Source organism: Camelina sativa, chromosome 4, assembly GCF_030686135.1.
Source record: "Camelina sativa cultivar CO46 ecotype springtype chromosome 4, ASM3068613v1".
In the NCBI taxonomy this organism is placed as follows: Eukaryota; Viridiplantae; Streptophyta; class Magnoliopsida; order Brassicales; family Brassicaceae; genus Camelina; species Camelina sativa.
Window position 1 is genome coordinate 19544605 of NC_141883.1, and position 24740 is coordinate 19569344.

A 24740-nucleotide genomic window follows, 5' to 3' on the forward strand; every position below is an offset into this window, starting at 1 on the left:
GCGTCTTAGTTAGAACATGTAAATATATCTGGCTCACAACTAGAGAGATGCTTTCCAGTAACTTTTTCTGCTTTTCAGCTTGAAGAGGCGAAGCTGTTACATGCCCAAGGCCGGCATGAAGTTTCCATTAGTCTTGCAAGCTACATTTTACATAATTATCAATTAAAAGAAGAAGCTTCAGATATATATCGCGTGATTGGAAAGTGGCTAGCAGAAACCAGATCGAGCAAGTAAATAAGTTGTTACTTTTTATTTTGGTTGAAAGCAGTTTCCATTTATGCTCGTTATAAACTTCTATAGAATCTCAACTCGGTTCTTTTATTTTTTTCTTTCTCTTGAAAATAGTTCGAGAACAATTTTAGAAAAGTATCTGAGGCCTGCAGTTTCGCTTGCTGAAGCACAGAGTTCCAAGATCTGCAAAAGGTTGGTAGATAGACAGAGCCAAACTTGGTTTCATCTGGCTCATTATGCAGATGCTCTATTTAAGAGTTATGAGGAAAGACTCTCCTCCAGTGAATGGCAAGCTGCATTGCGACTACGAAAACACAAGGTCCCCTCCACTTTGGTTGCTCAAATTTACTTTATAAGCATTTTATTTCTGTAGTACTTTTTTGTGTGTAGGCTATGCCTAATTTTGTTATCCTTCGAAATGAGCACAAATAGTTGAATAATCCTTTTATTTGGTGTAACAAGTAATAGTTCTAAACAGCTTCAACTCCAAAGTTAGTTCTTCATATGTCCTGGGTGAAACTGGGGGAAACTAACTAGTGTGCTTAATTTTTCAGACAAAGGAGTTGGAGGTGCTTATTAAACGCTTCAAGAGTTCAAAGAAGGCAAGTAGTAGTCGACTTCCATTTGTGTGATCTCGAAACAGATATCATATCAAAGCACAATGTAACTGACGGTCTATGCATGTCTTTCATGTGATTTCATATTTGGTCTTTTACTAGGCGGAGCAATCTGATTATTCACTGAAGATCCAAGATCTACAGAAGCAACTAACAATGGATAAAGAAGAAGCAGAAAAACTGCAGGTGTTCTTTATTCTGCCCAATAATCTGTCTTCTGTAGAAGCAAACATAGTCATGGTTTTTGCTAGATAAGTGATCTTTACTGATTCGTGGTCTTTCCTTTCTCTGTCATTGTGTAGGTTGACAGGGATAACTTTCTGAAACTTGCATTGGAGGGGTATAAACGTTGTCTAGAAATTGGTGACAAGTATGATGTTCGAGTGGTATGTTAATCTAAATAAGTCAGGTTCATGGTAGAGTGACCTTTATACGCTTTCTTATTTGGGATTCATGTCCTATTTATCTCACATTATCACTGAAAGATATTGAACGTTTTCTCTGGCCTTTTTAGAAACATATTTGAGAGATTTAGCTGAAACGTGGTATATTCCATTATAGCATTAAATTACATTAAATTACGGGTGGAACTATTTTTTCTTTCTACAGGTGTTTCGACTAGTATCCATGTGGTTCAATCTTGCTTCCCAGAAAAATGTTATTGATAACATGTTGAGCACCATTAGTGAGGTACTTGACTAATGGGATCAGATTTTATCTGCTACTTTGATTTTCTATCTAAGTTTCTTGTCTGTCTAATTATCCAAGTTTCTTCATCTCCGTAAACATTCTTGCAGGTTCAGTCTTACAAATTTGTACCACTTGTTTATCAAATTGCTTCAAGGTTGGGAAGTTCCAGAGATGAATCAGGATCTAACAGCTTTCAGGTGGAATGCATTTTTACTTGGCTATCGTAGAAAACTTGAGACAGTGATGTTAATCTCTACGATTTCTTAATTGCAGTCTGCTCTGATGTCACTTATCAGAAAAATGGCCATTGATCATCCATACCATACAATCTTTCAGGTTCTGAAGAACATGTTATCTATCTTATGTACTCGTTATGTTTCTTCTTTTCAATTTGGTTTGTGAGAAGTTTAAATTCTTGAATGTCCTATGACATCTCGCATCTGTTGAAAAAAGATGAAAAGATGAAAACATTAAAGTCTGTTGTGCTGTGTAGCATGCCATCGAAATTACATTATTACAAGTTGCTTTGCTATCTTTTTCGAAGTTACGTTTCTAAATGCTGAATGTGTATGTCTCGTATATTTCTTTCGATTTTGGATTTAGCTACTGGCATTGGCAAACGGTGACCGTATTAAAGATAACCAACGCAGTAGAAATTCTTTCGTGGTTGATACGGATAAAAAGCTTGCAGCAGAGCATCTCTTGCAGGATGTATCACATAATCATGGGACTATGATTATACAAGTAAACCTTATTTTCACCTAATCTTAGTCATCATCGACAATTTTAATAACTTATCGGCACATCCTGATTATCTTTTCAGATGAAACAGCTGGTAGATATCTATATCAAGCTTGCAGAGCTTGAAACAAGGAGAGAGGTCTGATCATTGAGTTTAGAGGAAGTGTTTTGTTATACTGTTTGCTGAACAATTTTTGAAACATTGGGGGAACTCTTTCGTTTGCAGGATACCAATAGAAGGGTAACACTGCCAAGAGAAATTCGTAGTGTGAAACAATTGGAACTTGTAAGTACCATTTTTCAATTTATTCATTTGCATTCTTATCTAGTTTTGGCATTAACTATTAGCTCGTAGGACACCATGTTGCTGCTCAAGATAGAAAATTTCTTAGAAATTAAGAAATGGGTCATATTGATAGACTCCTATTCAGTGAAGAAATAAATGGCAGCTATTAGCTCTTAGGACACCATGCTGCTGCTCAAGATAGAAAATTTCTTAGAAATTAAGAAATGGGTCATATTGATAGACTCCTATTCAGTGAAGAAATAAATGGCAGCTATATATTTTTAAAATTGTTTTCTTCTGATCCTAATATTTCATTTGTCTGCTCCCATGTTTATTGTTTTGTGTCTGTTGCAACTCTCTGAAAGAATTGTTGTTTATTAGTAAGTTGGAAGAGAAAATTCGTCAGATGAGCTGGAAGAATGTTTTTTTTTTTTTTTTTCATTTTCATTCTGGTTCAGATATTCAATTTCGCCTTTTCTATGTGCTTCTGAGGTATGCGTCAAACTTGTATTTATTTCGCATTTGTTTGAGTTTAGGTACCTGTAGTGACTGCTACAATTCCTGTCGATCGTAGTTGCCAATACAATGAAGGGACGTTCCCATTTTTCAGAGGTTTATCAGATTCTGTTACGTAAGTCCCTGCTCAGTCAATCCTTTCACTTTTTACATTTCTAGTTTTAAAGAGTGCCTTATTTGAAACCTTGTCTTTTGGATGATATGCAGAGTGATGAATGGTATAAATGCTCCAAAAGTAGTTGAATGCTTTGGATCTGATGGCCAAAAATATAAGCAACTTGCGAAATCTGGCAATGATGACCTCAGACAAGATGCTGTAAGAGTTTCAGAAGTTTTACTGGCAATGTCTGTAATATGATACCCCGTGTGTGTTACTGTCGTTGTAGTTGTACTGGCAGAAAATTGAAATTATGCGGACCTAGCCATGATTACATATACAATAGTTTAGTTATGCAAAGCGTCTACCATTTGTTTCAGGTTATGGAACAGTTTTTTGGCCTCGTAAATACCTTTCTACACAATAACCGGGACACATGGAAGAGAAGATTAGCTGTGCGCACATACAAGGTATTTCTCTGTATCAATTTATTTTTCAGAGAAAATTTGATCCATTCAGTAAGTTGAAATCTCCTTACAATGCATATATATATATATGTATATACATATTCTCAGGTTATTCCTTTTACTCCTAGCGCTGGTGTTCTTGAGTGGGTCGATGGTACAATTCCACTTGGAGATTATCTTATAGGAAGGTCGGTCTAGTAGACTAGTATTTACAGTAACATGGTACAGCAACCTCTTTTCCTAGTCGTTACAGTTCAAAACTTCTCTTTGCATATCAAATCACAGCTCAAGGAGTGAAGGCGCTCATGGTCGTTATGGCGTTGGAAACTGGAAATATGCTAAATGCCGAGAACATATGTCGAGTGTAAGCTCATTTCCTTTCTCAGATCTTCTTAGTTGGCCATCAGTGACATCTGGTAATCTTAATTAATCTGTGGAGACTGGTGGCTTGTAGGCGAAGGACAAGCGCAAAGCCTTTGTGGATGTCTGCACAAACTTCAGGTTTCAGTCTTTATGAAACGTTAATTTAACTTATTAAGTACTAGTTGGTGGCTGACATATCCATCCCTTTTGCAGGCCTGTCATGCATTACTTTTTCCTGGAAAAGTTCCTGCAGCCTGCTGACTGGTTTGTGAAGAGGCTTGCGTATACACGTAGTGTTGCAGCTAGTTCAATGGCAAGTATATCCACTTTTATGATATTTATTCACTTTTAGAATATGAAACAGTATAGATCATTTGTATCATACTAAATGGCGTAAAATAAGCGAGCAGAGAAAGTTGAATACATTCAGGAAGCTGTTGAATCTTAGTTGAGTTGAAATTTTCTTGAATGCTTGTACATTTGTTAGCAAAATAATTGTGTGAGATCTTATTCACCTCTTCTTGTTTTTTTTTTTTTTTTTTTTTTTTTGTTTTTGTTTATTGATATACAATGGGACATGATTCTATTCTGAGTTGGGACACTGGAATAGATATGTTAATTAGTTTTCCCTCTGATTCATCCATCTCCTCCTGAAATTGTGTAATTTGATTTGTTATCAGGTTGGGTACATCGTTGGTCTTGGTGACCGTCATGCCATGAATATTTTAATCGATCAAGCCACAGCAGAAGTTGTCCACATAGATCTTGGAGTTGCCTTTGAACAAGGATTAATGCTCAAGACTCCTGAAAGGGTGTGTTCTCTTCCACCTCCTCTCTTTAGTAAAGAGTCTTTACATATTTAATTGGTCTTCCTGTAAGTGTATAATCTATGTACGATTCTCATTGTTCATTTTTGTTCTGATTTGACAGGTTCCGTTCAGACTGACAAGAGACATAATTGATGGAATGGGCATCACAGGAGTGGAAGGCGTTTTCAGGAGATGTTGCGAAGAAACCCTGTCTGTGATGCGAACAAATAAAGAGGCGCTGCTTACAATTGTCGAAGTAATAAGATCTGAAATTTTTAACTTTTGTCTTTTTTTTTTGAAAATATAAAAGCATTTTTTGAATACTTAATCAAGATTTCTTGTTTTGCAGGTGTTTATACATGATCCTCTGTACAAATGGGCCTTGTCCCCCTTAAAGGCTTTGCAAAGACAGAAGGTACCTCGTACCCTTATAATTTAAACTTTAATGTACAATGCAATTGATGTGGTTGCAGCCTCTGCAAAAATGTTATAAAGTGGACTTAATTACGGATTCTTGCATGTAGAGAAGGCCAGAATGCAATTTTGCCTGTTGTTTAAATAGATGCCATTCTGATGCTTTTTCTTTGAGACTTTTTGACGCAAAAGAATTTTGTGTTTAACTTCATTGTCATGTTCCAGATGAGATTCCAATTCAATATGAGGATATCTATTCTTTTGAACATGTTGTCATTTCTCACACAAAGGTCTTTGATCCAGGAAACTGAAGATTATGATGGCCTGAACTTGGAAGGGTTACAAGAGGAATTCGAGGGGAACAAGGATGCTACGCGTGCCTTGATGCGTGTCAAGCAAAAGCTTGATGGCTATGAGGGCGGTGAGATGAGAAGCATACATGGCCAGGTAAAGTTTTTGATATATAAATCAAAGGTTAAAACAGCACACGCTAACTTGTTTACTGATTGTATTTGCTCAACACTTATTGCTCTGTAGGCACAGCAACTAATACAAGATGCAATTGACACAGATCGTTTGTCACATATGTTCCCTGGCTGGGGAGCTTGGATGTAACTCCCCTTCTACATGTTCCAATTTTTTGTCTGTGAATAGAGAAATCTTTTATGTAAAGTTGAAAATACTCGCTACCAAATTTTTGTCTAACTTATTAGGGGAGAGAGCATGCTAGTGGTACAGTACAAGTATGTGAAGCAACATGCTTATAATTTATTATTACTTCTTGTACTCTATGTTCTCTACATTGAGTTGGCTCATAAACGGGAGAAGGTAAAAGAAGTCTTGTTTACAAACAAGTTCAATTTCTTGCAATTAAACTGAGGCTTTACATTACAGAAGACAAGTTTTACAAACATACATAAAAAATCATATCTATAGATCGTTGGTTGGAAGTGAACCCATTAGAATAGTGGTTTCTTTGTCTTGTTTTGACTTTCCAAATAAACCTGAGAGGAATCGTAGAGGCAAGACAGACATAGAATCTGCTTTCTTCTCCGATACTTGCAGTTCTCCAGGGCTCTTGTTCGGCTTTAATTGTGCTCCGCAATGGCACGTTGAGAGTCTTGCTAAGCATCTCTTGTGGAATACTGAACCGCACGACCGACATTTGTTAACCTCATCTTTCTCCTAATCATTGGATTCAATATATGTTGGATTAAAACAACATCTGACAGATAGCACAATACAGACAATGAACATGTAGAGGAAAGAAAATCCAATGCCATCAAGGCTATGAATTGCTGATCGAGCACCCAAAACTGAGACAAGAGAATATGCGTTATATATTCATTGCAAGTGTAATCTAAATGCTCACCTGGAATGGAAATATTAAAGAGGATGTGTCGTCACAAGCTTGCCGGGCATTACAGGGAACCCCCACATCACAACAAACAAGGCACTGTTCTGTAATATGCTCCAGGATTTTCTTCCTAACGGTCTCCACGATTGCAGGAAGTGCTGGCATTTTTAAGGGTAATGTTAAAAACGCTAGGAAATAGATAAAATGTTAACATTAAACAAGTAGCAGCATGGGATTGACTTGTAATTCAGTTGAGAAGATGTCTCAGCATGAGCGAACACACATGAACTTTAAATCTTGGTTCAAGAAAAGAAATTCACCTGCAAATGGCCCTTTAGAAAGATCAACTAGATCTCTCAAAGCAAAAAAATCAGTGCTCTCAAGAAGGTATCTCCGAGAACTGAGTCCTTTGTTGAGTGTCTTGCGGAATGGGCAGCGTACATATGGAAGCATAATGGTTATTCTTTTCCGGACGCTCATAATATGGTTGAGTGCAGGGACCTTCGAGGACAGAAAAGGGTTGACCGCACTGACACAAAGCATAGGCTGCAAAACAAGATTTGTCAGACATCAACCATATCAAGGCAGAGTATCCAAAAAATTACAATAAATCACACCAAATATCACCAGACCTAAATTTACCTGCTCATGTATGGAGTCCAGATATGATTTTGCCAATTGAGAAACTGGATAACGATTAAAATCCCAATGATGTAACACTGTTGCTGGCAGAACTGCCATGTCATTTGTATGGCAAGAAGAACAAAACAGTTGACCAGTATATTCGCAAAGCCGAGGCTTACCCCATCCAAGAGCTTTCACAAAGTCCCGCACAAGAGTGGCTCCATCATCAAAGTACCTGTGGCATCCAGCGCAAATATAATGCTGCGCTTCTAGCAACTGTTTTACTGATTTGTGAGGTCGAACATCAACAATGAACGAGATGGTATTTCCATACGAAAAAGAACTGGTTGCGGTAGCAGTGATGCCAGCAGAGATTGTTGGAGATACTATAGAATCCGACCCAGAAGAATTAGCACATGCATCTTGAGGGGACAAAAACCTAAGTAACGCATTTGGAAGTGTTGGAAAAAAACGGGACTGGAGAACTGAATTTAAACAATCTTGAATAAGGACAGTCCTTTCAGCAACAGCATTGGGGGACGTTCCAAATATTTTCCTGGATTCTTTCTCCACAGAGGCCCAAGGTGTAGGAAGCGTCCAGCCTTGATCAGCAAATAAAGATGTCAACCGACGATAGAGACTATAAAAATCACGATACCTTCTTTCAATTTCCCACTTGTCTTTCCCACTCCAAACCCTTATGACATAAACTGTGTATTCCTTTACCCCAACCAATCTTTCGCTCAGCGAGACATCACCTTTCTTTTGCTTTACACCAACAACTTCAACCCTATCAATCCTAAATCGCTGGGAAACTGTTGGAGATGAATCATCTAGACCAGATGTTGTAGCCGTTTGCCCCCCATCCCTGTTAGGCAGAGAGAGCTGTAGTTGGAACATCTTGTCATTCTTAGAAAATCTTGCCCCAGATGATTCACCAGAGTCGAGCAGTATTTCTTCCATATCATGAACAAAATCATCATAAAAGTCGTTAAGCTCTGTGTTCTCCTTCTGCAAGATGAAAAATTCGAAACCATATATCTTCTTCATTAAAAATTAAAAGAATCAAATCAAAAGGTGATAAAGTAGAATCCAAGAAGTTTACAGATTGCAGGATTCCGTCTTAATGAACAAGTGGCTATAATGGGGACAGTAACACAACAGTAGTAGGACAACATCCAATTAAACCCTCAGATTTACACTGGTTATATATGGTAGGAGCATAATAAATTGAAATGCACTATTTACACAGAAAGAGTGCATGGAAATCTAACAGACATAACCCGAGGACACATTCTACAATACAAGCAGAGAAAACTTAACGTACATAATGTTTTATATATAAAGCAGCTGACCTTAGGTTGTGCGTAAGTGACTTGTAAGACATTTGGTACAGGATGCGAATCAGTAGATGATGGCTTATCAGAGTTCCGAGATGCCAACATCGGTTCTGAGGTGCACTCTCCAAATGGATCTAACTGTTTTCCATTCTCAGATGATTCATGAAGTAGTTCATTGGCATCTAGATCACAAAGCCCACTTGAAGATTCTTCGTTTCCTAACTCAACTGGTGTAGTGTCTTGGTAATTCATGACGACAGGTGTAACTTCAGTTTGATTGTTGCTAAGCCAACTGTCAAGAAGAGACCCATCTGTTACTAGTGATTGAGGAACCACCAAGGTTCTGTCATTGGCACTCAGGTCAGCAAAACCTCTGGCAGTTATGCTGTCTTTTGCTACGTCACCTTGCTCCCTTTGGGTCGAGACAGTTAAATCTCTAGATCTTACTATATCTTCAATATTTTCACAAAAGTCACCTACATCTGGAGCATGTCTAGTGCTCGCAGTTACGTTTGTATGCTCTTCCCCTTTTCCTGCTTGAGCATCTGGAAGCTTTTGTAAAGCTACAGATAATGATTTTGTGGATGTCCCTTCATTTCCAGTACACCCTTCACCGTGCTTCTCAAACCCGCTGAAGTCGAAAGGAGTGTCAACAAGTTCTGTGGCTTCAAGCTCAAACTCATCCCAATCATTTGTACCAAAGGCAGTGGAAGAATTGATGAGAAATGGATTATCGTTCTCATCTTTAGGGTCCTTTATATACTGTAAATTCCCTGGAACATATTTACCAGAGTGATCACTAAGTGAGTCATCACCATCAGAATGTTCTCCATCTTCTCTATCTATACCACTTGTATGGAATTGTGAATCTGATCTACACATTACCTCCTTATCTTCCATTTCAGCTAACTGATTCATGGAATCTTTTTCAATTGTAGCTTCACTGTCCATCAACTCACCAGACATATCTTCACTATGTCCAGTTTCCTGGGTGTTCACCTTAAGGGGGTTTAAACCGGGTGTCATACTACTAATACCATTACAAGAGCCACCCTCATCAGAAAACTGGATTCCTCGTGTGCTATCCAAAGAGGAGAACTTTATTAGACTTGGTCCCAAGCTAAAATTCTCAAACTCAGATTCCAACGAATCCTGAAATGGTCCTGTAGAGCTACACATACTGGGCGTTCCCAAAGCCGAATTGGCACTACAATACCGCTCAAACTCTGATTCACCGCAAGACGAGTAATGTAACGATGAACCTGGAGAAGCATCTCTACCACTTTCCTTCTCCAGTAGTAACCGATTAGAAAAATCTAGAGAATCAACAACAACTCTCGATGGTTCCTCCTCTCCATTGATCATTTCAAACACACAACCAAATTACACAGAAACAATAAATTACACAAAAATCGATCGATTGATGAAGAAATGAGACAGATTCTAACACCAATTTCTGCAGATCCAAAATCCCCAAACGAAAGAAAATTGAAATTGAAATTGATCAACCCAAGTACTTGAGAAATTGCACGATATAATCTGTAGATTAGCTCCGTCTATGTGATTGGAGCTTCTCTTCGTCTCTTTCGAATTGAATTTTCTCGGAGCCAAACAAGACGAAGCATGAAGCACATCGACGACAGGCAGCTACAGTTTTCTCTGAATTTTTCTTTTCTTTTTTAAATTATAAATAAGAGAAATAATAATGTAAATATAATAAGAAAAAAAGATAATGTAAACATGTTCTCTTTTAATTACGAATTCAGCCCTCATAATACATACTAAACCCCATTAAATATCACAACGTAATCCATAGATTGAATTCAGAACAAATAGTACAAGAGAGAATGAGTTTTTTCTACTTTGACGCAAAAATGGCTTCTAAATCTTTGTAAAGTCCTTTAGGTCTGGATTTGTAATCTGAAGATGAGTCTTTAGAAGAGCTTCCACTTGTCTTTGTTCCCAAAATACTACTGCTCCAACCGCTTTTGCTACCCGACGGATCACTAGGAACCTTACTGTTGCTCCTTTCTCTAGTGAAGCTAGCCTTTGCCATTTCCCTAATCTGTCTCAACCATGGTTTGTCCAAACTACCCGAGCTTCGGCTTCCTGAAGGATTTAAGTACCTGTTTTCTGGGGTTGAGAATGCAATGCCTCCATTGCCGCTGCTGCTTCTTCCTTCTAGTTGAGCCGCAGGGATCTTGCTCTTCATCAGTTTATGCGGTAGGATTAACGCGGCAAGTCCAATGATAAACATCTTGAGACCACTCAAGAAGGATCTGTTGATTTGGTCTAACCGCTTTGTTTGTTTGTACAATGAGTACCATTCGTTGCACATCTGCGCAGTGTACCCAATCAAGAACAATATGACCATGAATATACCGAGTTTCTTCCCGCTCGTCTCTGGAAGGTCTTTCATCATTAGCATCAGACACGAGGCGAATACACCGACTTGACATGCTATAGAGATGATCTCTACGAGCTGTACTTTTTTCTTGATGAATGGTTTCTTCAGAACTAGGAAAAACAGCTGAAAGGAAGTGATGCTCAACAAGACCACTATGGGAGTTTTAGCAGTTTCGTTGTCCAAGTAAGCACCAGCAATGATCCCCACACACACCCTCTTCACCGTTTCGAGAAATGTGTAGTAAATTCTAAGGATTCCGAACAGTTTCTGTATGCAAGGAGCTTCTGCATCTTCGTTTTCGTCATCTGATGCAATGATGCGATCATCTCGCTGCTTGAGTGGATTGCTTCCTGAGATCTGTGTGAGCATGTACTTTGGTGGACCTCTTAAATCTTCGAAAACTGGACCTAACCTAGTTAGATAGACAGAGTTCTCTGTTTTCCATGCCCATTGGCCTCTTTTACCAGGACCAAGGGTCACTCGGATGAGTTCTTGGTACCAGTGGAAAGTTTCGCCTTCTTGATGAATTTCCTTATACTGTAACAGCTTCCCAAACGTTATCCCGAGCGAGAGAAAGACAAACAATGCTAGAAGTAGTACAGCTACCACGCAAAGCACAAGGATGCCAACAATGACACTGGCTTCTGCAGCTCCTTGATGTTTAAAATAGCCTGAGAAAGAGAGAATTTAGCGAATGTGTTTAAAGAGAAATTTCCAACTAAATATATGGTATTAACAATACCTTGTATGAGACTCCTTGCAGCTTTGCAGACTGAGGGTAAAGCGAGAATGAGAAGAAACAGCTCGAATCTTGGGAAGACAAACGCACCAAAACTCCTCTTCTTCTCAGTGTGTGCTTTCTTGAACTTCATTATCAGAGAGAGGAATATATGCAATAGTACCAAACTTCCCCCAATAATAGCTATCCAAAACATGATCCTATAGAAATCTCTCCACCTACAAGAAAGAAGAATGAAAAATCAAACATTTATGGCTTCTTCGTAAATGAAGTTTAAGCAACCAATGCTGAAATGATATCTTCACAAAATTCTCTATAGAAAAAAGTACAAACGAGGATTGTAGTGACTTACACTGTAGAATGTGGAAGACCGAGAACATGTTCTGCTTCCGGCTTAAGATTTGGGGTCTGTAAACACTCATACAGTATTAAAACATGAACAAACGAGTACTAAAGACAACAAAGAAGAAGCATTGACGATTAGTTTCTTTTGACCTCAAAGAAAAGTCTGTACTCCATTGCGGTGAGCGGCAAACCGAATACTGACTCAGCGTTGGTTGATGTCTGAAGATTAATCCTGTTGCTGTGAGTTTTAGAAATGAGCGAATGTGAACCAAAGTAAGGACTTGATGCCACCATGATCTGTTCTTTGTGATTAGTTTCCCATGGGAGAGGAAAATAAGGGATAATCCACTGAATCCCTCTCACAAATTCGTAGTAATCAACAGGCAATGTCACTGGAAGCCATCTCGTGAGTGCAAATAACTGAATGTGACAGGCAGTTCTCTGCATTGGATCCACAAAGCACACAGTACCATTGGATTATTTATGTAATTTGCAGGAAAGCAAAGATAATCTATATGTGTCGTTTTATATATAAATGAGTAAAAAATCATACGAAAAGGTTCCTCGTAGGGTCTGATATGAGGTATGGAGATGGTCTTGGAAATGCACCGAGAGAATAAAGGCTTGTGGTTGAAAGAGTGAGGAGTCCCGCAATGAAAGATGTCACGAAGAAAATGTAAGTTGATGCCCAAGAAACCACAGAAGATAGCATAGGCACAGAATCTGCAGTGAAGTACAACATTTGAAAACCATTGGCAGAAGCAAAAAAATAAAATAAAGTACGCTTGATACCAGATATAAAGTAGTTAAGCGCTTACAATGTTTCACTTCTAGGATGTTAGACGCGAGATTTTTGTTTCCCGCGACATCCTGAGTAACATTTTCAGGAATCTTCACAGAAATTGTACTATTGTTGGCTTTTACATAAACAATGTATATGCTTCCGCTCAGTTCCTCAAAGCTGGAAAATTTGTGGAAAACAAAAGAAGCGAAACTATCACTTAGCATCAAAACTGCATTTCATGAGAAAAATAACATAGACACAAGATTACTAACCTCTCAAGATATCCCCCTGAGATTGATACAAATGAGGAGTTAAACCCAAACACAGGCTTCATGAATTTTATCCAGACAGGGACGGTGTGCTTTCTTGTCCTCATACCAGATGTTGTGTTCAATAAAACATGAGGTCTCTCGGTATCTAAGATCACGCACATGCATGTTTCATTCCAAGGAGCAAATGAAAACAAGAATCTAGAAAAACCAAATGTGTAACTTACTAACCATAAAGAAAAGTCAGTGGTGCAGTTGGAGATGCAGGTGTCCCATGTCTGCTTCTTATTAAATTCGAGTCAAGGGTCACCGTGACTATAGCACGCCGTGATGTATTTGTGACCTGAGAGAAAAAGAGTTTGAATGTTACATTAAAGGATTAACATTAAACAAAATAGAACGATAGCTCTACCAAATAACATTGAGAGAAGCAGCAGAAGCACAAACCATAAACGCAAAACGGCGATTCCCATTGGTTTTTCCATCAATAGGAAGCAAATCACCTTGGCTTGTTCTTAGTAGTCTGAGAATTTCAGCTGAAGAATTGAGTACCGGTTCCGAGAAATACAAGTAAACATTCAGCTTGTCATTATCATTGGTTGCCTGCACCGTCCTAGTTTGGTTGTTTAGCTTAAGTAACTTCTCTGGGACATGAGCCCGTAGGTTGACAAAAACATCTCTTCTATCTAGATGCCAAGAAAATTCAAAATCAATCTTCCTTAATGGTCTTTCAAAGAAAACCAAACGGAGGAAAAAAGGGTAAAGACACTCACCGAAATGAACAAAGAAACGCGAACCCAAAGCTCTTTGAAAATTGTTACCGGCTTTATCAGAACAAACATTCTTATTCATCACCAACACAATCCTTCCGTATTGAGCATCAGGAGATAATCCCACAAGCAGTGAATATCTGAGAAATTGGTCAAGAACGGTGACTGAAGACGGTATAACTTGGCCAGCACCGTAAACAAGAAGCTGTTACATCATTTAAAACCGTGTCAAGAGTAGAGAACAAGAAGGTGAATGACCTCAAAATATTGAGATGAGTGTAAATAAGGTTACGTACTCACGTCGCAGGCATTCACAGATGAACATCTAAAACCTCTGCCACCAACACATGGCTCGGTAAAAGTAATATTAACAGACACGTTTTGTGCACTTGTAAATGGCATTGATGCAGTCACAAAGGCTGTAGGGGAAACCGTATCTGCAAACACAATAAAGCAAAAGGAGTTTGAAATCAGAAAATTCAAGCAATACAAGGGCCTTTCAATGGTTTTTGATATGAGGAAATGTGTGTTCTTCATGAGATAAGAGGATTTATAGAGAAGGCACAAGACAGACAACTTGGATCAACCAACACAAGAAAGATTCAAGAAAAGAATCAAAGAGGTGAAAGAATAGCGTCTTTACCAACAGTCCAGTGATAGCTATTGCAGCCAAATCCATGCATCCTATTTGCGCAGACCTCAAGTGTATGATCTCCATCGAACAACTTCGAGTAGGAAACTTTTCTTTGATGGCAATCAAAACTACAATGGTCATCTAGCTACAGTAAACACAATCTTTTCCCATCAAACAGATGTGACTAGGCATTAAAGGCAAACTTCAAATAAGTTGACACAATTCTTGATTTCAAACTCAAAACTGTTTTCTCAGCCAACATATAGAAGAAATTTGGTTGACACTAATAAAAATTTATAATTGGCGAGTCTAATTAAATCCAACCTTGCAACGGAATCTGCAGCTCGAACAAGTTCTGTTTCCATCCTCAAAAGCTTGAAAGGAAAATTTGGCAGAGCTAAATCTGGAAACAGCAGGAGGTGCTTTCAAGAACTTCACAGAGAGCTCTGAACCATAACAGTAATGAAACCTGAAACAAAAAGGGGGAGAGACAACCCAGAAAAGCAAAAGAAGCCATGCAGTTTTAAGCAGACCCATTTCTCCAACAAAAAATGCAGCAGAGATCTTTGAAAGAACTTATGATACAATCATATTAATACAGAGACTAAAATTTAAAAGCAAATCACAGCCATGGAGACTTCACTTGGATTATTCTGGACAAAGTAGAAAAAGACATTGTAGAGATAATGAGTTGGTGAATAAGAAAAGAGAGAGAGAGAGAGGCAGAGGATTAAAACAAAGAAGGGTAGTTGCTTCTGTGGTCGATGATGGCTGTGGAAGAGAGATAACGGATAGTGTATGTATGCATGAGAGCGATGGGGAGATACAGTGATTGGAAGATAGAGAGAGAGCAAAAAAAACAAAGAGAGACTAATGCTAGAAACAGACAAACTCTTGAAGAATTTATTATTATTCCAGGACTGTCTGTATTATATACTACTACTTGTTTAACAAACTTCTAATTTGAACTTAAAAAGTTTCTTCAGCTAAGTCAATACAACACACAACTAACACAAGACAAATGCTGTTGTGCTAAGTGTTTAGGAGAAACCAACAATAAGCATTTAAAGCTACTTCCTCCTAACTCAACATTCAATACACATGGGATGGGACCATCGTTTTCAGATCAATGATGAGACTTTCAGTGAAAAGATGAAGAGATCCTCCTGGGTTCTTTATTACAAAACATAAAGAGAGAGACCCATCTGATTCTCAATCTGTAGTATCACGTTTACCTCTCCCAAATCCAGTTCTGACACCTTTTTTTTTTTTTTCCTCTGTGCCAATCTTCTCTTCCAACGAAGTACTCGAAGATATATATACATCATGAGTGAGAATCAGACATACTCAAAATTGTTTATCTGATCAAGAAGACAGACTCCATGATGCATATATTTCTTCAAGGACATCGTTCCAAAACTGTTGATACATTTGTTATGTCGAATTTGCCAATTAATTACCTCTCTATCTACTCCATCCATACTTGAACCTTTAATTAATCCTACAGGGTGTATTTGAAGCTGCCAAATTGATAGAGCTTTGATTGAATTTCGCAACTCTCCTCACTCCTTTTGCCTCGAAACAAACAAAAATTCCTAATTCCCGGTTTTTCAGATTTAAGGGTCAAACGACGACTTTTTTTTTTTTTTGACCATAAACGACGACCTCTTTAACATTTACGTTACGTCTAACCTTATAAAAAAAGTTTTGGTTTAAATTTAATTTGACATGTACTTATTATTTAATACATTTAATATCATTTATAAAAGTATCAGTAATTTTTTTAAAAGTATACATAACTAAAATGTTAAAATCTGGCTTTTTTAAAAAGCATAGATTAAAATTTGTGTATCTCATGTAAAATTTTGGTTGAATTTTTTTTCCAAAGAGATAAAACTATGTACAAACTTTTGCATCAATTTTAAAAAAATATATATAGAAAGTATGCAATGAAAAATTAAATAATAGTGATGACAAAGATCACACTAAATTACTGAACTTGGAATTGTTATTGAATTTGAAATATTTTTTTTTTATATAAATCTTGTGTTATTTAATTGTGTATTTCATAAATTCTCTTCTTTCTTTTAAAGTCTACTGTTATTTAATTTATTGGGTACTCTTTTAGAAATCTATTAAATGCTAGTGTTTTTCAATATTAATTTTGATGATAATGTTATTTGATTACAATCTAATAGAAAAGGGGGGGGGGAGGGGAGGATAGAATTTATGGTGTTATATAGATAGAATTTTTCAAATACTTTAAAGTTTAAAAATCTTTCATTTTTCTTACTATCTTTAAAAACTTTTAATTTTCTATTCATTATAAATCTTATAAATTCAGTCATTGAATAACTTGTTTGCACTCCATCGACCGTGCTGGAAAACAAAATGATGAATATTTCGAATCTTCCAAGGGATTTGGTGGAAGAGATTTTGTCTCGCATTCCTTTGACATCTATGAGAGCAGTGCGATCTACTTGCAAAAAGTGGAACACTTTATCCAAAGATGAGGGTTTTACAAGGAAGCATCTCGCTCAAGCAGCAGCAGCAAAGGAAGGGGAGTTCCTGGCGATCATGTTGATAGATTTTAGTCTTTATGTAATGAGCGTCAATCTTCATGGAATCTACACCGACTCTTCTGATCCATTTGTAAAGCTTGTAGGTAAACTAATCAGCCTTAACGATTCAGACCAACTCCGATTCGTTCGAATATGTCACTGTGAGGGTTTGGTGTTATGCACCACAACCGACCACTCTAGGCTGGTTGTTTGGAACCCATATACGGGGCAGAAAACACGGTGGATCTGCGTCGAACCCAACTCTGGTCACCACATGTGGAGATGGTATTCTCATGCTCTCGGATACGACAATAGCAAATTGTGTCGCGCCCATAAAATCTTGAGATTTACTCATACTCCCGGAGAGAGCCCTGTGCACGAAATCTTCGAGTTCAACTCTAATTCATGAAAGGTTCTTGATGTTACTCCAGACTGGCGTATATTGAGTATTTACCACGTACGGCTTGACTTTGAAGGGAAATACGTATTGGTTTGCTACAAATATTAAATCACGAGAACAGGTCCCTGGTTTCTTACTATGTTTTGATTTTACTAAAGAGAGATTTGGACCGCGTTTGCGTCTTCCTTTTGCCTCTATTTTCGACGATCATGTGACTTTATCTTCTCTTAGAGAAGAGCAGCTTGCCGTGTTATATCAAAGTTGTGTTACATGTGAAATGGAGGTTTGGATTACCACTATGATCGAACCCGATGTTGTGTCCTGGAGCAAGTTCTTAGCTGTCGATATGTATCCACTCACTGGTTTTCGGTTTTATCCTGGTGGGAGTTTCCTCATTGACGAGGAGAAGAGAGCCGTGATCGTTTTTGATGAAGATAAAGATACATCACCCTTCAATTGCGACATAGCTAAAGCTTACATCATTGGAGAAAAATGTTACTTTAGAAAAGTGGATCTCGGAGAAACCACAACATACATGGAGGGTTTCCCGCTTGTACGCTCTTATGTCCCAAGCTCAGTGCAAATCGATCAACCTGCATGAGGGAACAATATTTTTTTATGAATTCTTTTTAAAACATGCTTAGTCGATTAATAATTTCTTTCTCTTATTTTTAATCTTTTTTCTATGTAATAAACTCTTGTCTTTTAAAAGAAGCAATTCCTCTGCTTTCTTTATATTTATTCCAAACACCTCCTTGAGGATGATGGACCGTTAGCTTGTGGTACAATATTGCATTGCCATGTTTCTGAAATATCATGTTTGGTTCTAACATGAATTCTCATAATGCTCTTGTTCAAGTGTACTCCTTATCTGGATTGATGGATATGGCTTCTAGTTCTAGTGTCTTTTCAACAAGAGATGGAACTTGATATGATCTTCAGGTATAAATACGATTGACAACATGAAGAAAGCGTTTCCCTGTTTTCTAGAGATGCAAAAAGAGGAAGTTGCACACACACTTTGTATCAGTTCCATTAGCGTATATACTCTAAAATTGAAGAAAAAGCTAGAGGCTTTTATATTGGGTGACAATGGAAAGAAGCCTTTGAGGTTTCAAGGTACTTTGATTAGAGCAAACAAAACAAAAATAATCAATGCTTTCAGTTTTTAGCACAAAACTTGTTTAAGTCCCAATGGTTTTGGAGGCAGGAATTTGTTTAGGTTTGTAATTTCTCTTCTATGATCTCAATAGGGTATCCGAGAAAACACAAGCCCAACAAAGTCAGTTCTTTCTATCATTAGACATCGATTTCACCAAAATTCTTATTAGATGTTTTGTTTCTGTCTCATTTCTGTTTATTTTTCATGCATTGGAAGCTCCTGCAGTTCTAGTGTTTACAAGTAGATGTGTCAATGATAGAGAATGTAAGGAGAGGGTAGAGAACGTCTAGCTCACTAGTTTTGCTGAGCTGGCTTACATGAGCTGCTAGAGAAGGTAAGAGCTACATAAGAGGCAGTAAGGAACTATAGCAGATCGTAAAAGCTATAAATAGGACGACTGCTATCGCGCATCGAATGTTTGTGCCTGTATTTGTTGTTGATTGTTAGCAAACGCTATTGAGTTTGTGGACAGACGCTATGAGGTATGTAGAGGAGGTGCAAGATCCATAGAGTGAAGCTCACTCACCTAGCGTTTTGTAAGTGGTTGTGATAAGGAATAAATGATATTATTACATCTTCAAAGTTAGCAGTCAAATCGACGCCCCGTAAGCAACATTTGATGTTAAGTTCTCAATAAATCTATTCGACGCCGAGAATGACACAGCCTCAGTTGTTACATCCTAAAAGCATTCAGATTATCTTGAGGTTTCTGTTTTACCTCGCCTCCCATCACTAGAGGATAAGATGGTAGACACACTGGTATCACATACTGTCTTTAGGACTTGAACTCATATCCAATAATGCAATATTGACTAACCAAGAGATCACATCGATATAAGAATTGTGTTCTGATGAGTGTTTCCCTTATCCTAGCTGGCTTTCCAATTGATTTAACGTTCAACAAAACTTATTTTGATAGATGAAGAGATTATGATCCAGTCGCTTTGTTGGTTTTAGCCTCTTTTCATTCAACTTGTTCCGATTTTTGGTGGATTTTTCAAGATTTTCTCTAAGAAGATTGAAAGATTATTGGGACAATTGCATTTTTGTACCTTTATTTGCATTATTTGAATGAAATCGTAGATCCCATATTCGATTTTTGAGAAACATAACCACTAAGGGTGCTGAAATTACAATTGACTCCCTTACGACTAAACAAAAAACAGAAGCCGAAATGACAGATGTAACCCGGAAGAAGTCTGCAATAAACACATTTAAGGGAGACTCCAATTGACGTCAACGAGTAGACATAAAGATATGTCTACTCGTTAATTATAGTTTAAATTTTAATTTTAAAAATTATAAAAAATAATTTGGTAAACCTATTGACCAAATAATAACCATATAGACTTCCTGCATTGAAATAAAATAAATTTACATATAAACTAGTCAAATTAAGGGAGGAAAGGCTGCTTAGGTTAAAATTATTTGATTTAGGGTTTGCTTAAGTAGACTTCTCTGTAGACTATTGGTGGTTGACTTTGTAATGCCATCAACTATTAATATTATATTATTTTAATTTCATCGACAATTTAACCAAACTGATAGCTGAACCTAACCGAATGCGTACCGATTCCTTGATTTTAACCTAACCGGATTCAGTAACCATATAAATACTTCTTTCTGTAAGTCAACCCTGGTTTGTATGTGCTTTCTCTCTCTCCACAATTTCTCTCTCTAAAATTCTGATATTGTTGCTCTCGAAAATTCAGATTCTATCCTCATCATTTATCGTCTTCGAAACTCAAGGACATCTCAGATAAGTATTCTCATCATTTATCGTCGGCTATTTTCTTTTGTAACGCTTTAGCTAATTTTGTTCGAAAATATATATGTTCTCATAGTTTTTTGTTCATTTTACACTCAGATATGGGGTTACACAGCTACACTCAGCCATCTTCTAGTTCTTTGCAAGTATAGAGTGAAGGTCCACCCGAAGTAAACTTTCTTGGCCTGACAGTTGGAATTCCTGACAAATGTTTTTGCGGAAGGGAAACCGTTATGAAATGTTCCACCACAGCCGACAATCCTGGAAGGATTTTCTTTGGATGCACTAACCATAAGGTTGTTAGATTGTATGATGGTTTATTCGTTTGGTATAATTATTATTTGAGTATAGATAATATTCTTATGGTATATTTATTTCTATGGTACGGTATAGGATGGAGATGACCATATTATGAAATGGTGGGATGAGGCTATTATGCAAGAACTTCAAGCAATGAGAGGTGGACTTGCTGACCAAAGGGATTCTATTACAGCTATCCAGGAAAATGATGAAATGCTATGGGTTCAGCAGGAGCTAGACAAGGTAAAAGATCAGATGAAGGAATTACGTCTGTCAGTCCGTCGTGTACGCGCGGTGGTCGTGAATGTCTTAATCTCCGGTATAATCTTTATTGTTGTATTAATCTCTTTTGCTTCGTAGATCTTTCAATTAAAATCTGTGAACCTCTCTTTATCGTGGCCGTTTGTTTGAATGGCGTATTTATGTCTGTAATCTGTGAACTTGCTTCAGTTTCTGTAATATTTGGACGATATCGTTGACTTTATTAGATGACCTGTTTAGTAGACTTCCCCCGTTTACATTAAGAAGTCAGTAGACGAAGTCTACTCGTTAATGATTTACGACACAACGGTTTGCGTTATTAATTATGTAACTGTTCATTGTAACCGTTTCGTCTCGTATATATAAACCAGCCTGGGGCCTTTTGATTATTTTAAAACTGCAACCAAAAAAGTTATCTGTAAATCATTTCTTTTCTCTTTAAAAAAAATAGTACGTAGTTCATCTTCACGACGGAAAATTGGTGATCGGTCAATATACTTGTATCGGTCAATATAAATCATCCACACTTAATTGGAGACTGATCACGGTTGGGTAATTGAAACTTTCTCTATATCACTTCACTTCATCATATTAGTGTATAATCATCTATCATTCACGTCTGTGTAACTTTTAGAAAGTTTCTATATCATATCACTTTATACTTAAAAGTGTAGAATTCTATATACACACAACTTTTGTCCCTGTACCATAGAAACTCGTTCATCGTCGTTAACGATGTATTAATAATTTTGATTTGATGGATTTGCAGTTTAAAGTATGTTTTAGTTTCCCCAGAAAGAAGTCTACTTGATAAGTCTTGAGCATAATAGTACAATATTAATTTGATTTGATGGATTTGCAGTTTAAAGTATGTTTTAGTTTCCCCAGAAAGAAGTCTACTTGATAAGTCTTCAGCATAATAGTACAAAAATTAATTTGATATAATGGATTTGCAGTTTAAAGTATGTTTTAGTTTCTCCAGAAAGAAATCTACTTGATAAGTCTTCAGCATAATAGTACAAAAATTAATTTGATTTGATGGATTTGCAGACGGTCCAGTTTCCCATGGAGAAGTCTGCCAGAGAAGTCGTCAACATAATCATTACAAGGTATAAATTGATTTGACGTTAGTTGGCGGTAATATTTATATGTTTAATTTACCGATAAGCGGGAACCGGTTTTAACCGGTAACTTTATAATTTCTTCCTAATTTTCAGGTACTGTTTCTAATAAAACGATTTTGGTTTTATAAAACCGGGATTATTATAATTATTGTAATTTTATACAACTTAAAAACCGAGATAACATAGGATAGTTATCTCTAATTCTTCCTCATAAGGAACTAGAAAACGATTCTCTTCCGCTTATCCTTCCGCTTATTTATATCGCTTATCACTAACGGTTGATTTTCCCATTTTTTGTTCATGTTAAACCTAAATCTCTATCTTTCGGATTGCCAGTTTACTTACTTTGTTTAACTTATTTGTACCAGATCTCAACGAACTCTGTATTCTTCAACCCAACCGCTTTATCTTCATATTCGTCGCGTCTTCGCCGCCGTTGTCCTCTTCGATCAAACCGAAGGTTGACTTCTTTTGCTATTCGATAGTAGCCTTTTTTTCAATTTGACGCATAGACTTATTGGATTTGTCTTCCGCTTTCTCAATCTCTCGTTTTTTAATTTCCCCGCCAAACCTAATCTTATCTTGCAAAATGGATGAGGAGAGAAAACCAGAATTTCCTCGGAAGTTTTACACGAAAGGTGATGAGCCGCTTCCAATAAAAAGCATCGGCAATTACAGCAACAATACGAAGCTGTTTGACGAACTGTACAAAGCTCTCGACCGGATGAATGGGACGAGATTCATCAATCTCGACTGGGTGTCTTGTTACAGTTCAACAAGCTCGAATTTGAATGGGCTTCCAGACTGGTTCACCATATGCTCACCTTACAGATAGTCTGCAACAAAAAGTACGAGATCTGGAGTCTGGTTGGATCTAACCCTTTACGATTTTCTTTGAATGAGTTTGAAGCCATCACTGGACTTAACTGTGACGATGTCGAGTCGTTGGAGCAGCCACATGTTGAGGTTTCAGACGAGATGGAAGAGTTTTGGGAGAAGCTTGGAGTCAATTTAGACAGCGGTCCGAGTATTGAGCAACTGGTTGCAGCATGTAAGAACTCAAACGATTGGGATAGAATAGAGCGTATTAGGTTAGGTTATTTAGCTATCTACGCTGGGTTTATAGAAGCTAGGAAACCATCAACGCCGACCCGTCTAAATATGGCTAGGCTATTCATGGATTTAGATGCATTTCCTTATTATCTCTGGGGAAGAGTTGCTTTCAAGAACCTGATTCTGTCTGTTAAGGAGAAGGACTTAAACAAGCCGAGTTACACCATAGACGGATTTGTCGAAGCTCTGCAGATATGGGTGTATGAATCTATGCCTGATTTTGGCAAATCAATTGGGGAACCGTTGGCGAACAATCCAAGTCCACCGTTGCTTGCTTACCGCGGTTCTCGCGGTAGAAAAAATTTCAAAGAGGGCAATCTAAAACAGGTACGCACCTCTGTGATTTGTCTATAATTTATCTACGATATTAGATGCGTCGGTAACCAATATTGTGTTAGATTTGAACTAGTACACTGTTTTATATCAATTGTAGACAAACTTCAGACACATCAAAACAATTGATGGCATGATTATTCCTGTTTGGGAAGACGATGAAGCAGATGAGAAGATTGATAACATATTGAGAGCATTCAATGTGGATTTTGGTCCATGGAGGTGGGGGAGAGGTTTGTGGCAGACGGATGGTATTTATGAATCCAACAATGCGAAGGTGAAGGTGGAGAAAAAGAGTGAGAAGAAGAGAGCCAGTACATTTGATGAGCCAAGTGGGAAGAGGCACTGTCCAGGTATTTCAACTGCCTTGGACTTCAATATCTTGGAGTCTATTAAAGATGAGCTCGGCATGTGGGGAGCAGCTCTGCTCGATCAGATGAAGGAAGGTTTCAACATGTTGAATGGGAAGATTGAAAGTCTGGCTTTGGATCTTACCAAAATGAAGGGAGATGTGACTTGTACGAAAGAGGCTGATCCTTTATCAAAGGAACAGAAGGACTCTCAGGTAGCTACTGGTACGAAAGAGGTTGTATCAAATGAACAAAAGGACTCTCAGACAGAAATGGTTAGTTCTGAACACTTGCAATTTCCTACTACGATCCCTCACAATCACAATACCAGGTAAAAGGCGCGGAAAAAATAGACTTCCCGAAGTTGTCAACTTCGAAGACATAAAAACAAATGTCTTCCTTATGTGAAGTAGACTTCCTTATGTGAAGTAGACTTCTATATCCGTGTTTTCTTTGTTTGTTTTATTTGAGACAAATTAAATATATGAGGCGACTGTAATATTATCTGTTTCCATAAATGACCATGTAACTTTTAAACCGGAATTTGCAGAACAAGCCAGGGCAATTTGAGACCCTGAAACCATCTCCATCTGTGTTTATTCGCACGGAAATCCCAACAGCTGCCGACTTGACTGCTAGAGCCAAGAAACAAGAACCAAGGAAAGAAGCGGCTAGGATTGCGGCACATGGCAAGGCTGAAAGGGTTAAGAGGTTGGCGTCAAGTCAACGTCTCCTTTCGTTGGTAATAACACAGCCAAGTCTATCATGGGTGATAAATCAGCCACGTTAGCGTACAATCCTTTTGATAAAGCAGACATGGAGTTGAAGAAGGTTTTCCTTGATTTCTTAAAGAAAGATCAGTAAGTCT

General features: G+C 37.6%; 3 protein-coding genes and 1 pseudogene across 23 annotated transcripts in view; 2 read left to right on the plus strand and 2 right to left on the minus strand.

The window, feature by feature from the left end:
- The window catches only part of LOC104780632 (serine/threonine-protein kinase ATM-like), a 26267-nt gene extending 20247 nt beyond the window's left edge, over positions 1 to 6020 (plus strand). For all 18 annotated transcript variants that reach the window (XM_087510370.1, XM_087510363.1, XM_087510373.1 and 15 more), the window contains 23 exons: positions 79 to 230; positions 346 to 550; positions 786 to 833; positions 951 to 1034; positions 1151 to 1234; positions 1458 to 1538; positions 1646 to 1735; positions 1812 to 1874; positions 2142 to 2282; positions 2362 to 2418; positions 2506 to 2565; positions 3102 to 3196; positions 3289 to 3397; positions 3559 to 3648; positions 3754 to 3833; positions 3931 to 4009; positions 4100 to 4146; positions 4222 to 4321; positions 4689 to 4820; positions 4939 to 5073; positions 5167 to 5232; positions 5535 to 5678; positions 5769 to 6020. In XM_087510370.1, coding sequence (XP_087366496.1) covers positions 79 to 230; positions 346 to 550; positions 786 to 833; positions 951 to 1034; positions 1151 to 1234; positions 1458 to 1538; positions 1646 to 1735; positions 1812 to 1874; positions 2142 to 2282; positions 2362 to 2418; positions 2506 to 2565; positions 3102 to 3196; positions 3289 to 3397; positions 3559 to 3648; positions 3754 to 3833; positions 3931 to 4009; positions 4100 to 4146; positions 4222 to 4321; positions 4689 to 4820; positions 4939 to 5073; positions 5167 to 5232; positions 5535 to 5678; positions 5769 to 5846 — 2220 coding nt within the window. In that variant the 3' untranslated portion in view covers positions 5847 to 6020. The remainder of the gene's footprint in view (positions 1 to 78; positions 231 to 345; positions 551 to 785; positions 834 to 950; positions 1035 to 1150; positions 1235 to 1457; positions 1539 to 1645; positions 1736 to 1811; positions 1875 to 2141; positions 2283 to 2361; positions 2419 to 2505; positions 2566 to 3101; positions 3197 to 3288; positions 3398 to 3558; positions 3649 to 3753; positions 3834 to 3930; positions 4010 to 4099; positions 4147 to 4221; positions 4322 to 4688; positions 4821 to 4938; positions 5074 to 5166; positions 5233 to 5534; positions 5679 to 5768) is intronic.
- On the minus strand, positions 5980 to 10213 carry LOC104780631 (uncharacterized). Its single transcript, XM_010505140.3, has 5 exons — positions 8568 to 10213; positions 7231 to 8223; positions 6909 to 7134; positions 6604 to 6746; positions 5980 to 6416 (listed from the first exon to the last, which is right to left on the minus strand). Exons 1-5 carry the CDS (start codon positions 9915 to 9917, stop codon positions 6162 to 6164), a joined length of 2967 nt encoding a protein of 988 aa, XP_010503442.2. The 5' UTR covers positions 9918 to 10213; the 3' UTR covers positions 5980 to 6161.
- Positions 10214 to 10282: 69 nt separating this feature from the next.
- On the minus strand, positions 10283 to 15784 carry LOC104780633 (uncharacterized). Of its 4 annotated transcripts, none has more exons than XM_010505144.2 (13): positions 14825 to 15784; positions 14510 to 14645; positions 14163 to 14303; positions 13870 to 14071; positions 13544 to 13782; positions 13328 to 13439; positions 13100 to 13244; positions 12862 to 13004; positions 12597 to 12766; positions 12194 to 12484; positions 12051 to 12106; positions 11702 to 11916; positions 10283 to 11630 (listed from the first exon to the last, which is right to left on the minus strand). In XM_010505144.2, exons 4-13 carry the CDS (start codon positions 13946 to 13948, stop codon positions 10411 to 10413), a joined length of 2670 nt encoding a protein of 889 aa, XP_010503446.2. In that variant the 5' UTR covers positions 13949 to 14071; positions 14163 to 14303; positions 14510 to 14645; positions 14825 to 15784; the 3' UTR covers positions 10283 to 10410. The 4 variants fall into 4 exon arrangements, with proteins under 4 accessions (XP_010503446.2, XP_010503444.2, XP_010503445.2 ...); XM_010505142.3 differs by having other exon boundaries at positions 14167 to 14303; positions 14825 to 15534; XM_010505143.3 differs by having other exon boundaries at positions 14167 to 14303; positions 14510 to 14641; positions 14825 to 15298.
- A 1023-nt stretch (positions 15785 to 16807) lies between these two features.
- On the plus strand, positions 16808 to 18192 carry LOC147945985 (F-box/kelch-repeat protein At3g16740 pseudogene; annotated as a pseudogene).
- Positions 18193 to 24740: the final 6548 nt, after the last annotated feature.